Source organism: Rhinopithecus bieti, unplaced genomic scaffold, assembly GCF_001698545.2.
Source record: "Rhinopithecus bieti isolate Rb0 unplaced genomic scaffold, ASM169854v2 scaffold_425, whole genome shotgun sequence".
In the NCBI taxonomy this organism is placed as follows: domain Eukaryota; kingdom Metazoa; phylum Chordata; class Mammalia; order Primates; family Cercopithecidae; genus Rhinopithecus; species Rhinopithecus bieti.
In genome coordinates, this window is record NW_016803361.1 from 316,524 (window position 1) to 330,675 (window position 14,152).

At 49.5% G+C, this 14,152-nt stretch overlaps 1 protein-coding gene across 1 annotated transcript in view; it reads right to left on the bottom strand.

Annotated features, from left to right (window-relative positions):
- Window positions 1-14,152, bottom strand: part of TLL2 (tolloid like 2) — a 154,186-nt gene that overhangs the window by 10,376 nt on the left and 129,658 nt on the right. The window contains exons 14-18 of the mRNA XM_017879970.1: window positions 11,737-11,862; window positions 10,832-10,992; window positions 9,372-9,552; window positions 3,979-4,104; window positions 1,724-1,851 (exon numbers count right to left, since the gene is read on the bottom strand). Coding sequence (XP_017735459.1) covers window positions 1,724-1,851; window positions 3,979-4,104; window positions 9,372-9,552; window positions 10,832-10,992; window positions 11,737-11,862 — 722 coding nt within the window. The remainder of the gene's footprint in view (window positions 1-1,723; window positions 1,852-3,978; window positions 4,105-9,371; window positions 9,553-10,831; window positions 10,993-11,736; window positions 11,863-14,152) is intronic.

A 14,152-nucleotide genomic window follows, 5' to 3' on the forward strand; every position in this document is an offset into this window, starting at 1 on the left:
AGGGGGGGCGGTGCTCAATTCATCTCTGGCCTGGCAGCACAGAGATGGAGATTGGGAGGGGGAAACAGGACCAGCACTGCAATGCAGGCTTTCAGAAGAATGACTCCCACACACTAACGCACGTGGGCAAAGCTCTCCCGCCTGTGAGATAGGGGGCGCTGGGGCAAAGGTGGTGGGTAGACACTGGACAGGGGAGCAGTGGCACCAGGACGGCCATGCAGTGGAAGGGAGCCTTAAGCTCAGCAGGCAGGGAGCTCCCAGGAGGTCCATGGGGCGCCCTGTCGCCATCCCCATGCAGCGAACACCACCAGCTTCCTTGAGAAGTATTCAACTCACATTCTACAGTAGCGAAAAGAGCTCAGTCAATATATCCACCATCCGTTTCCCGAGGAAATGCCTTTTGGAAACTACCAAGTGTGTGTATGAGCCTCGGGCAAACGCTTCCCGTTGTGCGTTTGCGCGCTCCCAACGCCAGAGAGCGCCTCCCCCGCGGTCCTCGGGGCTCTATGTTGCCATTGCGAACATTTCCCAGCAGATGGCGGTCTTGGAGAAGCAGTGCCTTTCCCTAAGGCGCTCTCCAGTTGATCCTCACCCAGATTCAAGGCTGACCCGTGACAGCCACTCTTAGCAGAGCAGCAGTTTCCCCACGGGCGGCCCAGCATGTGAGCTGTCCGCTGGGAGCACCCTGTGGTCAGAGGCCCTGTCTTCAGCCCTTGACGCCCTGGGGGCCCATTCGCCTCTTCTGCTCCTCACTCATGGCTCTCACCAATAAACATCCTGCAAGTCCCTGTGCCATAGTCCATTGATCATGGACTTCTCCCTCTCTGTTCTCCTCCATTCTCCCTGAGTTATTCGTCCACAGTTCATAGGGTCAATCCTACTTACCTCTACAGTCAGAAAAACCCATTTTAAAAATGTCCATCTGCCTGAAGTACAATACATTCTCCAGCTGGCAAAGGGTTTCTTTATTCTCCAAAATGCGGGAGTCCCTGGGGGTTGAGAAATGCGACTCCTAGGAGATTCAACTCCCCTTTGAAATAACTGTGCAAACCACACATCATATATATGAAAAAGACTTTAAATAAAGGCCTGGGGAAAAAATTTTAATTCAAGAGGGAATTTGCATAAAGAACTTAGTCTCCTATTACTAATGGAAAAAAAATTAAGTTGTAGAAAAATACGAATAGGATTTTATTAGAGGAATTTGAGTAACAAAAACATATATATTTCCCTGTGCACTGACAGTCATGATTGTCCACAGAAAATTTCTGGAAGGATCCATAAGAATGTGTTCAGAGTGGTCATTTCTAGAGTGGAAATGGGGGCTCTGGGGTCTTTTGATTTCTATTTCCAACCTCCTGTACTGATTTATCTTGTTTTTAATCGTGAGACTATATTGTCTTGTAAAATAATTAAAACTGGAAACAAGTGAATCTCAAACAGCACTGCAGATGTGGGTGGTGGATGCCGCCTCCTGCTGGTCCCACTGTGCCCAGGAGTGATCTATAGAGCTTTTGTGTGTTGTTTCTTTTAATCTGCACAACAGCCCGATGAAGTAAGCTTCATTAGTATCCATGTTTTGCAGATAATGAAACTGAGACCTGGAAATGTTGAGTAACCTCCCCCCAGTTACAGAGCTAGGAAGTGGCAGAGCAGAGATTCAAACCACACATCTGCCTGATACCCAAGTCCATGTTCTCAATAAACTACAAAAATGACTCACGAGTTTCACCCTGTGGCCTGCAGTCGAAGAGATGTTCCAGGTACACTCCCTCCGGCTGGGGTATTTGTCAGGCCAGTTGGGGCTCGCCAGGGTCCCCTCTGCACTGCTGATCTTGTGTGCACAGCCAGCTGGGGGTGGCGGGGGGACACATACAGAGAGAGAAGTCATTCACTGTGGGCAGCACGAGAAGGATTCTAGGGGGTTCTCCTCCCCTCTCTCCTAATTGTCTCAAGGTCTTTATCAAATGTGGGGGTGGGGTGTCCTGAATCAGGTGTATCCTGGCTCAGGGATGTGTTGGTTTACTTGCACTGGCTTTTCTGCCTTCCTGGCTGTGGCTCGGGGGCCAGGCTATCTTTCTATTCCTATCCACATTGCAGTTATCCCTGCAAATATGTTAAAAGCACTGGCAGTGGGGTCGGGTGGACCTTGACCCATCTTGGTTCCGCCATCTGTGGGACTTGGGGCTCTTATGTAAGCTTCGGTGTCCTTATTTGTAAAAGGGTGCCACCCTAGTCGGGGTGATACGTGATCAAATGAGATAATGCATGGGAAAGGCTTAGGGCGTGCTCAGTGCATCTTGGCTAACAGAGGTCTGCTTCATCATTGCACCATCCATCCATAAGCTTCTTTTAGTTTTTCTAAGTGGTTTTATTTGGAGTCTACCAAGTGTGTCCTGGTTACAGTGCTATTTGCCAAGAGTGATCCCACAACTCATTCGATGCCTGGCATCTTGGCCAATAAATGGCATTTCTCTTCTTCTGTGTTGGGCACTGTGGACAGCATTTTCCATGCATCATCTCCTTGAGTCCTTCTCACCTCCCAAATAAGAAAATAGGTTTGGAGAGGGACAGTGCTTTGCTGATAGGGGGCGGAGCTGGGACTCAAATTGGGCCTGGCTGGCTTTAAGGCCAGTGCTACCACTGCTTAGAAAGCACGGCGGACTGTATCACAAACACAGAGGCTCCACGCTGAAGAAGCTGGACAGGCAGGTGAGGAGGGCCGGTGGGGAGGAAGGGGAGGAGGCAGCTTTGAAGACGGTCCAAAGAGATTTGTCTCTGCTCAGTGCTACATCTGCTCTGCAGCCACACAGAGAACAGGCGCCCAAAGGGAGAGTGGCTCGGCTCCTGAGACATGTGCTCAGCTCCTGGGATATTTGTTCTGACACCCTCTGCCCTTGGGGTCAACCCACACAAACGCACCCACTATTCAGGGGTGGGAACTTGGGAGAGTTGACCTCCCTCCTGTCCTCTCCCACACTGCAGGAGGCAAGCCTGGCCCTAGCCCGGGCCCGCCTCACAGGGGCTTGACTGTTCCTTCCCTGTTCGGTTCTTTCACCAGCCTCCCACCCAGCCCCTCCACCACCTGTGACCATGCCCTAGGGCTGGGCTTGGAGGGTGGCCGCCTCCTCCTGAAGACATGTCAGCGCCTCCTGTAACATTCTAGGCAGATCCTGACCAGACTCTGCGGCACCCAGCCAAATCTCCTAACTCCAGACTGTTTATTCCAGAGATCGGGCTGTGTGTCTTCCACATCTTCCTCCACCCTTGACTTCCTTTGCAGGGCTTCATGGCTGGGGCCAAGGCCTGGAAGCCTGTGTGTTTGTCATAAATGTTCAAACTCCCTTCACTGGGCAGGGTAAGAACAGAAGGAAGGCTTTTTCCAGAATGACTGGACAGTAAAAGCCACCTGGTCTTGAAGAATTTCCTACAGTGAATGGAGAACGGAGCAAAGCTTTTCAAATCCTATTTTCCTATGGGACCTGCATATGGTAATTAATATATGACAAAGACATAAATGGCTTATCTTTATTGATGTTTGAGGGCATAATATGTGTCAGAGAGTCTGAAATACTTTGTTTTAATCCTCACAAAAACTTTAAGAAGGAGGTTATGTTTAGACCCTTTTAACCAAAGAAAAAACTGAGGCTCAGATAGATTAAATAGCTTGCCCAAGGTCACACAGCTAGGGAACGGCAGAGCCAGGATTTAGACCTAGGTATTCAGATTCCAGAGCATGCAGGCTTAATCATTTGTAAAAATAACTCAGCCTACAGCACCTGAGGCCCCCAGGTGCCCCCTGAAGGAGTGAGATGCCCTGGGGAAAACTTCTCTCCCACAAGGACAGCAGTGGCTGGGCCTCAGCTCCGAAAGTGGAAGAGCTCCTCACCCCAGCCCCTCATTCATGCACATGCTCACAGGGGTTTGGGGTGTGGCGAAGGTCAGCCCACCCCCCAACAACCGGAGGTCCAGCCTCACCCTCTTTGCAGTCATGCCCATTCTCGTGGAGCCGGTAGCCGTTTCTGCACCTGCACAGGTAGCTCCCGAAGGTGTTGACGCACTCGTGCTGACACCCGCCATTGTCTTTGGCACACTCGTCCTTGTCTGGGGAGATCAATGAACTCTTCTAAGAGGAAACACCAACTTGTGAACGTCCCTCAGGGCTCAGAATCCCACTTAAAAACAGCCTCCTCCAAGAAGCTTCTCTGATTGCTCCCTTCCCCTCTGACTGTCCCCTCACTGGGGGAGTGACGCGGGAACATCTTCACCTCAGATTTCTTGCATATCTACTTGTTTCATTTTCCAAGCACTTGGCCCTGGTATGTGTTGGATTCTCCAAGTACTTTTTCTATCTTCTCTGGCCCTGCTCCCTGCTCAAAAAAGGAGCTCCCTGAAGGACAGGCTAGTATTAATCACAGTAGTAACAATAATGACAGTAATTCCTACTTACTGAATGTTTACTATGGAACAGGCACAGCCCCAAGCACTCTATGCATTATCTAAGTTAATTCTCATCCAACCTTAGGAGGGAGCTCTCTATCCACCAGTCTTTACAAGTAAGGAAACTGGCCGGGCATGGTGGCTCACGCCTGTAATCCCAGCACTTTGGGAGGCCGAGGTGGGTAGATCACCTGAAGTCGGGAGTTCAAGACCAGCCTGGCCAACATGGAGAAACCCTGTCTCTACTAAAATACAAAATTAGCCGGGCGTGGTGGCGCATGCCTGTAATCCCAGCTACTTGGGAGGCTGAAGTAGGAAAATTGCTTGACCCTGGGAGCTGGAGGGTGCAGTGAGCCGAGATCGCGCCAGTGCACTCCAGCCTGGGCAACAAGAGCAAAACTCCATCTCAAAAACAAAACAAAACAAAACAAAAACAAGTAAGGAAACTGACTCTGAGAATGGCTAATGTGACCAAGGTCACTCAGTGAGCAAGCATCCTCTGTGGCTGACCCCGAGGCCTGGGCTCAAGTGCCGTGACTCCACACCGCCCTCTGCACATGGAGGAGCTGAGTGTTGGGGACACATGGCAGAGGGCCAGCCCTACCCCACCACTTCCAGCTCTGGTGGCCACAGGCAGTTCCTGCCCTCTGTGCCTCAGTTGCCTCGCCTGTAAAATGGAGACAGTAATGGTATCCTCACTTCACAGGTTGTTGGGAGGGGTGAATTAATTAGAGCAGCACTCGGCCCACAGTGTTAGCTGCGTAATTATTATGTGAGAACTCAAGTGCTGGCCCTTGTTAAACTTGTGGTCCTTGTATGCAGCCCTATCCTAACCCAGCTTGTTCCTACATTTACCGAAGATCAGCCTCCCTCCCCTGTTTCCTTGCCATCACCGGAATGACTTTAGGGGTCAGCCCTGTCTTCCTCCACTCTCTACACCCTCTTGTTCACCATGGTTAATGTCTCCGTGAACACTGTATTTCACCTGCTTATGTCATCAGGACAAGTAAGAGCCCTTGTAAGACCCTTTAAGAATGTAGAAGAGAGGTCCGGTGCCGTGGCTCACGCCTATAATCCCAGCACTTTGGGAGGCCGAGGCGGACAGATCACCTGAGGTCCAGAGTTCAAGACCAGCCTGACCGTGGAGAAACCCCGTCTCTACTAAAAATAGAAAATTAGCTGGGCGTGGTGGCACATTCCTGTAATCCCAGCTACTCAGGAGGCTGAGGCAGGAGAATCGCTTGAAGCCAGGAGGCGGAGGTTGCAGTGAGCTGAGATCGCGCCATTGCACTCCAGCCTGGGCAACAAGAGCAACACTCTGTCTAAAAAAAAAAAAAAGAATGCAGAAGAGATGAAGTTGCCGAACACCCAGCACTGACCCACCTCTCTCCCTTCCTTCTTCTGAGTCCTTCTGCAGATGACTCACAGGTCCTCACTCCTGCTCTGACCCTCTCCCCTGTGCTCTGGTGTCCTATTGCAAACATGGAGCTGCCCTGCCTGTGATGCTCTGCTACATCCTCCGCTGAGGTGGCTCCTGCCCGCCCTGCTGCCCTGGTCCTCCAGCCGCCTGGCCCTCCCAGCTCCACACTGCCTGGCATGGCTTGGTCAGATGACAAGTTTAGGCTTCCCCTGCTCAGGAACCTGCAAACAGTCCCCTTCCTGTTTCATCAGGTCCCTACTCTTTAGCCCAGCGTTTAGGGTCCTTCATTACCTGGCCTTCCCCAACTTGGCCCATCTCATGCCCTTGGCTTCCCAGCATGGGTCAGGGCTCTATGCAGGCCCATCTCATCTCTGTCTCTGTGCTCTGTTGAGACCTTAACCTGTGCTCACACTGCTTCCCCTACTGGGGACCCTGTACTTTCTCTCTAATCATCCTATCTCCACCTCCATGTCTTCCATCCCTTAAAACTTGGCTTAGACCACCCCAAATCCTGCAAAAAGGCTTCACCCACTGCTCCAGGCAGCCATGGGCTTCTCTTCTTCAAACATTAGCCCTTGTTGCACCGGCCCACCCCACAGTGCTCCAGGCTGGGACTCAGCAGGGTGTGTATCCCTGGCCTCCCTAGCTGGCATGTAAGCTTGTCCAGGGTTGGGGGCACTTCCCTGGAAACAGCTCTGAGCCTAGTAGTGTACTGTGCCCAGAGCAGACACTCAAAACAAAAAACGTGACTTGCTCAATGAGAGGCTGCCAAAAACACCCATGGAGACGGAACTCTGGGTATCTATAAAATCAACAAATAATTTGGTCGTTTCTATGCCAAGCATTAAGACTATAAAGATAACCAAAATACAGTTCCTGCTTGTAAACAGTTCACACTCTAATATGACGTGACATGCAGGACCTGCTATACAATTTACAAGCCTCAGCACAAGATTTGAACTTTGTTTAAACACTATTATGAATTTCTTTTTTTTGAGATGGAGTCTTGCTCTGTTGCCCAGGCTGGAGTGCAGTGGCACAATCTCGGCTCATTGCAACCTCTGCCTCCCTGGTTCAAGCGATTCTCCTGCCTCAGCCCCCTGAGTAGCTGGGACTACAGGCGCCCACCACAACGCCCAGCTAATTTTTTTTATTTTTAGTAGAGACAGGGTTTCACCATGTTGGGCAGGATGGTCTCGATCTCTTGACCTCGTGATCCACCCGCCTCGGCCTCCCAAAGTGCTGGAATTACAGGAGTGAGCCACCGCTCCTGGCCATGAGTTTCAAGATGATGACAACAGAACCTTAAACCAGTGTGGGCCCTTCTGAGAACAGGCTCTGTGCTATTGCACAGGCCACAGGCCCATGGAGCTGGCCCTGGTGACAAGAGCCCTAATGGAAGGGAAGGAGAGAGTGCTGTGGGAACACTGGTAAACGAACAATCAATATGCTAAGAGGGTGCTACGGCTTGAGTGGGTCCCCCAAAGTTCATGTGTTGTAAACTTAATCCCCAATGCAACAGTGTTGAGAGATGAGGCCCTTACATGTGATTAGGTCATGAGAGCTCATTATTGCAGCAGTGGGGTCCTGATAGAGGATGAGTTTGACCCCCTTGCTGCTCTTTCTCACCCATGTGGTGCCTTTCACCCTGTTATGACACAGCAAGAAGGCATTTGTCAGACAGATGTTCCCCCTTGATTTTGGACTTCCCGGCCTCCAGACTCATGAACAAAATACATTTCTGTTCACTATAAATTACCCAGTTTGTGGTATTCTGTGATAGCAGCACAAAATGGACTAAGATAGAGGAATAAGATGAAGCCAGAGAATGTTACAGAAAGTGGCATTGTGGGTCTTCAGGTTGAAGTAGGAGTTTCCTAAGTAGGGAAGGAAGAAGGATATTCCAGAGAGAGGGAAGGCCACAGGCAGGAGGTATGAAGAGAGAATGGGATGGGGGTTTAGGAGTAGAGGGTGATGGCATGGGGGAACAGTGGGGGGTTTATTCGTGATCACAGCACAGGGCACCTACAGAGGGAAGGTAGCTGGTAGGACAGGTGGGCCAAGGCAGTGTCCAGCATCAGATGCTGCACTAAGGAGAATGGGCTTTTTCTACAGCTGCTGTACTGGCCCTGAGGGTTCATGGCCTTCAGTTTGAGAAGTAGGGTCCAATGTGCTGCTGTAGTGGGTTTAGTACTGTCTTCCCAAAATTTCTGTTCATGTGCAATATGGTTTTGCTGTGTCCCCACCCAAATCTCATCTTGAATTGTAGCTCCCATACCTCCCACGTGTTGTGGGAGGAACCCGGTGGAAGAGAATTGAATCATGGAGGCGGTTTCCCCCATACTGTTCTTGTGGTAGTGAATAAGTCTCACAAGATCTGATGATTTTTTAAGGGGTTTCCCCTTTCACTTGGCTCTCATTCTCTATTGTCTGCAGCTATGTAAGACATACCTTTGCCTTCCACCATGATTGTGAGGCCTCCCCAGCCATGTGGAACTATGAGTCCATTAAACCTCTTTTTCTTTTTTTTTTTTTGCTCCAAGATGGAGTCTTGTTCTGTAGCCCAGGCTGGAGTGCCGTGGTGCGATCACGGCTCACTGCAACCTCTGCCTCCTGGGTTCAAGCGATTCTCCTGCCTCAGCCTCCCAAGTAGCTGGGATTACATGCACACACCACCACCCCCGGCTAATTTTTTTTTTTTTTTTTTTTTTTTTTTTTTTTTTTTGTATTTTTAGTAGAGACGGGGTTTCACCATGTTGGCCAGGCTGGTCTAGAACTCCTGACATCATGATCTACCTGCCCAGGCCTCCCAAAGTGTTCGGATTACAGGCGTGAGCCACCACGCCCAGCCTAAACCTCTTTTTCTTTGTCAATTACCCAGTCTCAGGTATGTTGTGAAAACAGACTAATACGATGTGGAACCTTAGAATGTGATCTTACTTGGAAATAGGGTTTCTGCAGAAGTATTAGTTAAGAATCTTGAGATGAAATCATCTTGGATTTAGGATCAACCCTAAATCCAATGACTGGAATCCTTCTAGGAAAAGGAGGGGACACAGAGACCCAGAGAAGAAGGAAGGGCATGTGAAGATGGAGACAGAGATCAGGATGATGCAGCTACAAGGCAAGGAACGCCGAGGACTGCTGGGAGCCACCACAGACTAGGAAGAGGCAGGGAGGAATTCTGCCCTAGAATCTTCCGAGGCAGCATGGCCCTGCGAACACCTAGATTTTGGAATTCTGGCCCCCAGAACTGCAAGAATAAGATTCTGTTGTGTTAAGCCAACCAGTTTGTGGTAATTTGTTATGGCAGCCCTAAGAAACTAACACAGCCACCAACAGATATATTTTAAAAGCCCTGGATCCAGGCACGCCCCCTCCAAGGCAGCCATACCTGGAGGGCTACAGGAGCAGGCAGAGAGAGAGAGGAGGGAGCCAGGGACCCCAGAGCCTGGAGTCTGCAAAGCCGCCTCACCTGCATTGCATCAGCCTGACCTCCGAACCCACGTACCTGAGAAGAAGTGGGCCCTGAAGCCGCGCTTGGAGACAGTGTTGTCGGACTTGAACTCCACACGCATGTTGTTGCTCTGCGAGGTGATGACCTCGGGTGTCTCAGAGCCACAGAACTTGCCGTGCAGCTTGGCGTCAGGGGACAGGCCGCTGCGCACCTCCACAAAGTCGTACTTACAGACCTGCAAGGGAGCATGATGGGGAGCTGCCCAGAGTCCCTGTCCCGCCCCCCAGACCCCCAGCACACTGCTGCACCTGCTTCCTGAGCACCTCACCCTGTCATGTGGGGGGCCCCTTGACTCTTGCTATGCTGGTTATTTGAATGAGCTCCCGAGGGCACAGGGGGACCCCTGGCTTTCCCACTGAGGCTCTGTGGGGGTGCCACCGCCTGGCACGAGAGCACAGGGCTCCCAAACCTGCATCCCCATAACTGTAGCCTTGCTTTAATTTATTGTATACATTAGGCTTCCACACGAAATTTTACTTGAAGAAAGGGTCCCACTGCTAGAAGGAGAAGAAAAAGAAGAAGAGCTAGGGAGAAGCAAGAGGAAGAGGAGGAGGAAAAAGCTGCAAACCACCGACAGAATCTGACTCCCTTTTCAGGCAGGGAAACAAGCTCAGAGGGGGAAAGACATTTGTCTGAAGTCACACAGCTCAGCAGTGGTGGAGCTAGGACTAGAATTCATGTTCCCTGCTATAGCAATGATTTTTCTCAAAAAGAACTTCACTGCTAAGGGGTCTTATCAATTGCTTTCAAGGATTATTTTTTTCTGCACAATATTCACTTTGGGGTGACACCCTCATGGGCACCATGGCCTCCATGCATTGGGGTCATCAGCATTGAGGTCTCCTTCCAGTACCCCAAAGGCCTGACTCTCAGGTGAGAGCTACACCAGTACTATTCTCGAGGTGAGACCCCCAGCTCAGCTGGGGTGGGGAGGGGGGTCTGAGGAATGGCTTGTGTGCCCCAGGGTGTCCCTCCAGCCTAAAGTGCAGATGTAAGCATGCGTGACTAGCACTCCAGCTGTAGGGCACTGCCTGGACCTCAACTGACTTGATCATCCATGATCATTGCCCGAAAGAGGAAACAGGCTGTCTGTAGCGTCCTTGTCCCTAGCTGATCCTCACCCCCTTTATTCACCTCAGCTGCACACCAGCTCCCCAGATTCACAGCCCAGTCCTGACACCTCCCACCCCAATACCTGCCTCCTCCACTCTTGTCCTGATTCTCCTTGGATGTATCAGCGACAAGAGGGCCGCAGGTGCTCTATCTGCAGAGGGCATGTGGCTGAAACTGCTGGAGAAAACCTTCCCCCAGATTCTGCTAGTGCAGGCCCTATGACTGTCCAAAGCTCCAGTTCCCACACGAGTCATCTCCCTGCCCTCCCAGCCCCTCACTGGTTTCCAGCTCCAAGTCACCCCTCAATACACTCCCCAATCAATTAGAGCACAGAGACATACGTCATTGCCTTCCAGTTCAAACACTTCAAACTGAAGGGAGATCCGGTACTGAGCGGGGGCCACCACCTGCCAGACACAGTTTTTGTTTGTGGGATACTCCTTCGGCCACCCAGGGCTGGTGATGGTTCCATTCAGCTTGGTAATGAAACCGCCACAGGCCACTGCACGGGGGAAACAGAAACAGGATTTCATTTAGCTTTGGCTCCAAGTGACTGTGATTTCCCACCAGGAGCAATAGAGCCCTGCTGTTCTGTAATAATAATTTTTAAATGTTAGACAATTTGAACTGATTAATTCAGCGTCCTTTGTTCAAAACTATGGTTTCAACTGAATATTTGAAAGAAAAAAATTGGGGATAAATCTTTACTGCTTTTAAAAACAATGAATGCATTTGTGCTTTCCTTTCACCCAGTGACAGAGCTGGGGGCTCCCTATGGCTTGGGCCAAAGGAGAATTAGAAATGTTTGCAGCAAGCTACTCACCATACCAAGCTTGCATGAACAAGCAGATTCATGCACGTGGACAAGGAAGACGAAACACAAGCCAGGTAGAAATAGGATGGATGAAAAGTGCTATTGGTTGAGTCACTGGGGTGCTCACGGTTTTTCTTTGCTTTTGTTTCCTACTTTAATAATCATGTCAATTTCACACAATCATAGAAGAAAATAAAGCATGGCCTCGATTTCAGTCTTTAGGGCAGGGTATATGTAATTTGGGCAGTTTTTTGACATTTGTGACAGCTGTCAGGCCGTTTCTCCTTCTGGGAGGTAGGTGGGTCCTTCCACCATGTCTGCCCATTGTCCATTGTTCCTACACAGCCAGCCGGTTGCCCCATCTCTGCCCCCGTTCCCGAAAGACTTGTCCCATATCCCCTCTCATTCCAGCTTGGCAGGTCCCACACCAACCTTCACACATCTTCTTATCAGCAGCCAGCTCGTAGCCAGGGTCACAGGCACACTTGTAGCTGCCCAGTGTGTTCACGCAGCGATGCTCGCACCCTCCGTGATCTGGCCAGGAACACTCATCCACCTCTGGTGGGAAGGAAGGTGACCCCGGTTACATCGTCATGAAGCCTCCTGGCTGTTCCCAACCCTTCTGCATCCCAGTTTCACCAGCAAGTGTCCTCTAAGAAACAGGAGCCACTCCTGGTGACCACCTCCCAAAGAGTGCTATGTCCACCTCTAAAAACCAGGCACCAGGGACAGTGAAGGCAGGACACTGACAACACAAGCAGGAACCTTGTTAGCCGGGGTGGGCTCTGCCAAGAGGAGGTCAGGCCTGGAGAAGTGAATTCTTTGAGGTGTTCAGTCATTGGTCATTTGAGACTTCAAAAAATCTCACAATGTTCCATACCAAAGACTTCATCCATTTTAAAGCCATGGAATTGAGGACTTTCCCTACCCCCATAAATATGCAACTTCTCAGAGACATTAAATAAAGGGTGAAGACAAAGAACACGTTGCTAGATGAAGATGTGTCAGTATTCTTTAGACATTAGAGACAGAATGTGTTATTTAGCAGTTTTAGAAATACTCTTAAGAGAGGTATGCACAGGGAGATATTCAAGGTTACAGAAAACACGGGCTCTTAGGTTAGCCAATGCTGCCAGGAAAACCTGCAGGAAGAGGCCATAATGAGGCTGAGTTAGCAGGTGTTTTGGATGGGATTTGGCACCAAGTGCCTAGTGATGCGTTTGGGGCGACTAAGTAACAGCCCATAGCATGCCATCGTTGCTGTTCAAGGGAGAACCTGGAAGTCATTAGAGACGCTCCCCAGACACATTAACCCACGTGCACTGAAGAAAAGAAAAACCAAAACAAATATTAGAAATAAAAGGAAAAATATGATTATCTGTTGCCAGCCACAGTACATCTAGTCCTGAAAGACAGCATGTGGGATGTGGCCTAGCAGAGCTAGAGAGGAGTCTAGTGAAGGGACGACTAAACACTGAGACATCTTTTTCAAAAAAGTTGAACCTAGGAAGAAGAAAGGACGTGGGGAGAAGCGGGAAGGAGAGTTCTGGTCCACAGCACCACGGAAGGTAGAAACACAGTAAGTATAAAGTTGTTGGCCAGATACGGTGGCTCATGCCTGTAATCACAGTACTTTGGGAGGCTGAAGTGGGTGGATCACAAGGTCACAAGTTTGAGACCAGCCTGGCCAATATGGTGAAACCTTGTCTCTACTAAAAATACAAAATTAGCCGGGCATGGTGGAGCATGCCTGTAATCCCAGTTACTCGGGAAGCTGAGGCAGGAGAATAGCTTGAACCCGGGAGGCAGAAGTTGCAGTGAGTTGAGATTGTGCCATTGCGCTCCAGCCTAGGCAACAGAACAAGACTCTGTCTCAACAACAACAAAAAAGTTGTTCACTAAATCTTGAAATAACTCATTATATATAAACTAAAAGAAATTAAGAACATCTGTGAGTTGGTAAAGACCTGGAAAGATACCCAGTCTTGCCCTCTCAGGCAGGAATCCCTTCAATAATGTTCTGGAGAGATGGCTCTTCAGACCCTGCTTGAAAACTCCCAGAGACAGGACTCTCACCAGTTTTCAAAGATATTTTTGGGGTTAAAAGTCTCACTCCTTACAACTTCCAATCCACTGGTCCTCAGAAAACACAAACGCTCCAATCATCCAGCTTCCCTCTACCCTGCCCTTTTCCAACTCAAATATACCCCTTTCCTTCCAATCTTCCTTGTCTGTGATGCATAGAGTCTTCATCAACCTGGCTGCACTTCACTGAGTAAAGGAGTGTTTGTAAATATCCCATCATTTCACATAGTGGACAGTGAACTTAGGTAACTCTAATGGTGATGTATTCTTGGGCTCAATAAAAGCTTATATAAATTAATTGCCTATTAGGGGAGATTGGGTTTAGAGAGACAATCCAGGCAGGGAGTTGAAGTTGCCCATCGCCTCAAATAAATGTAAGTCTTAAGTATGCTAAAATAGTAACAATGTCCAGTTACTTTTTTTTTTTTTATCACCTTACCATATTGAAGTGCTTTCATAGACATTTGCGAAAAAGCATAGAAAGAAGAAAATAGTTGACAAAAAGTAGCGGAAAGAGTCCAGGCTTTAAAGTGAGTCAGACCTGGGGTGGATCCTCCAGCAGATCTTCCTCCAATAAATGGGATGACTGTTTGTGATTTAGCCTCACTGAGGCTCCCTCCTGCTTTAAAGTGAGAATGATAATATTTACTTTTAGGGTTGTGACGACTGAAAATGATGCATGTGAAGTACCCAGCATACAGACCATCGACACACAGAAGCCATCATGATAGACAGCAGCAGGGTTGCTTTCAAATTTCCAGTG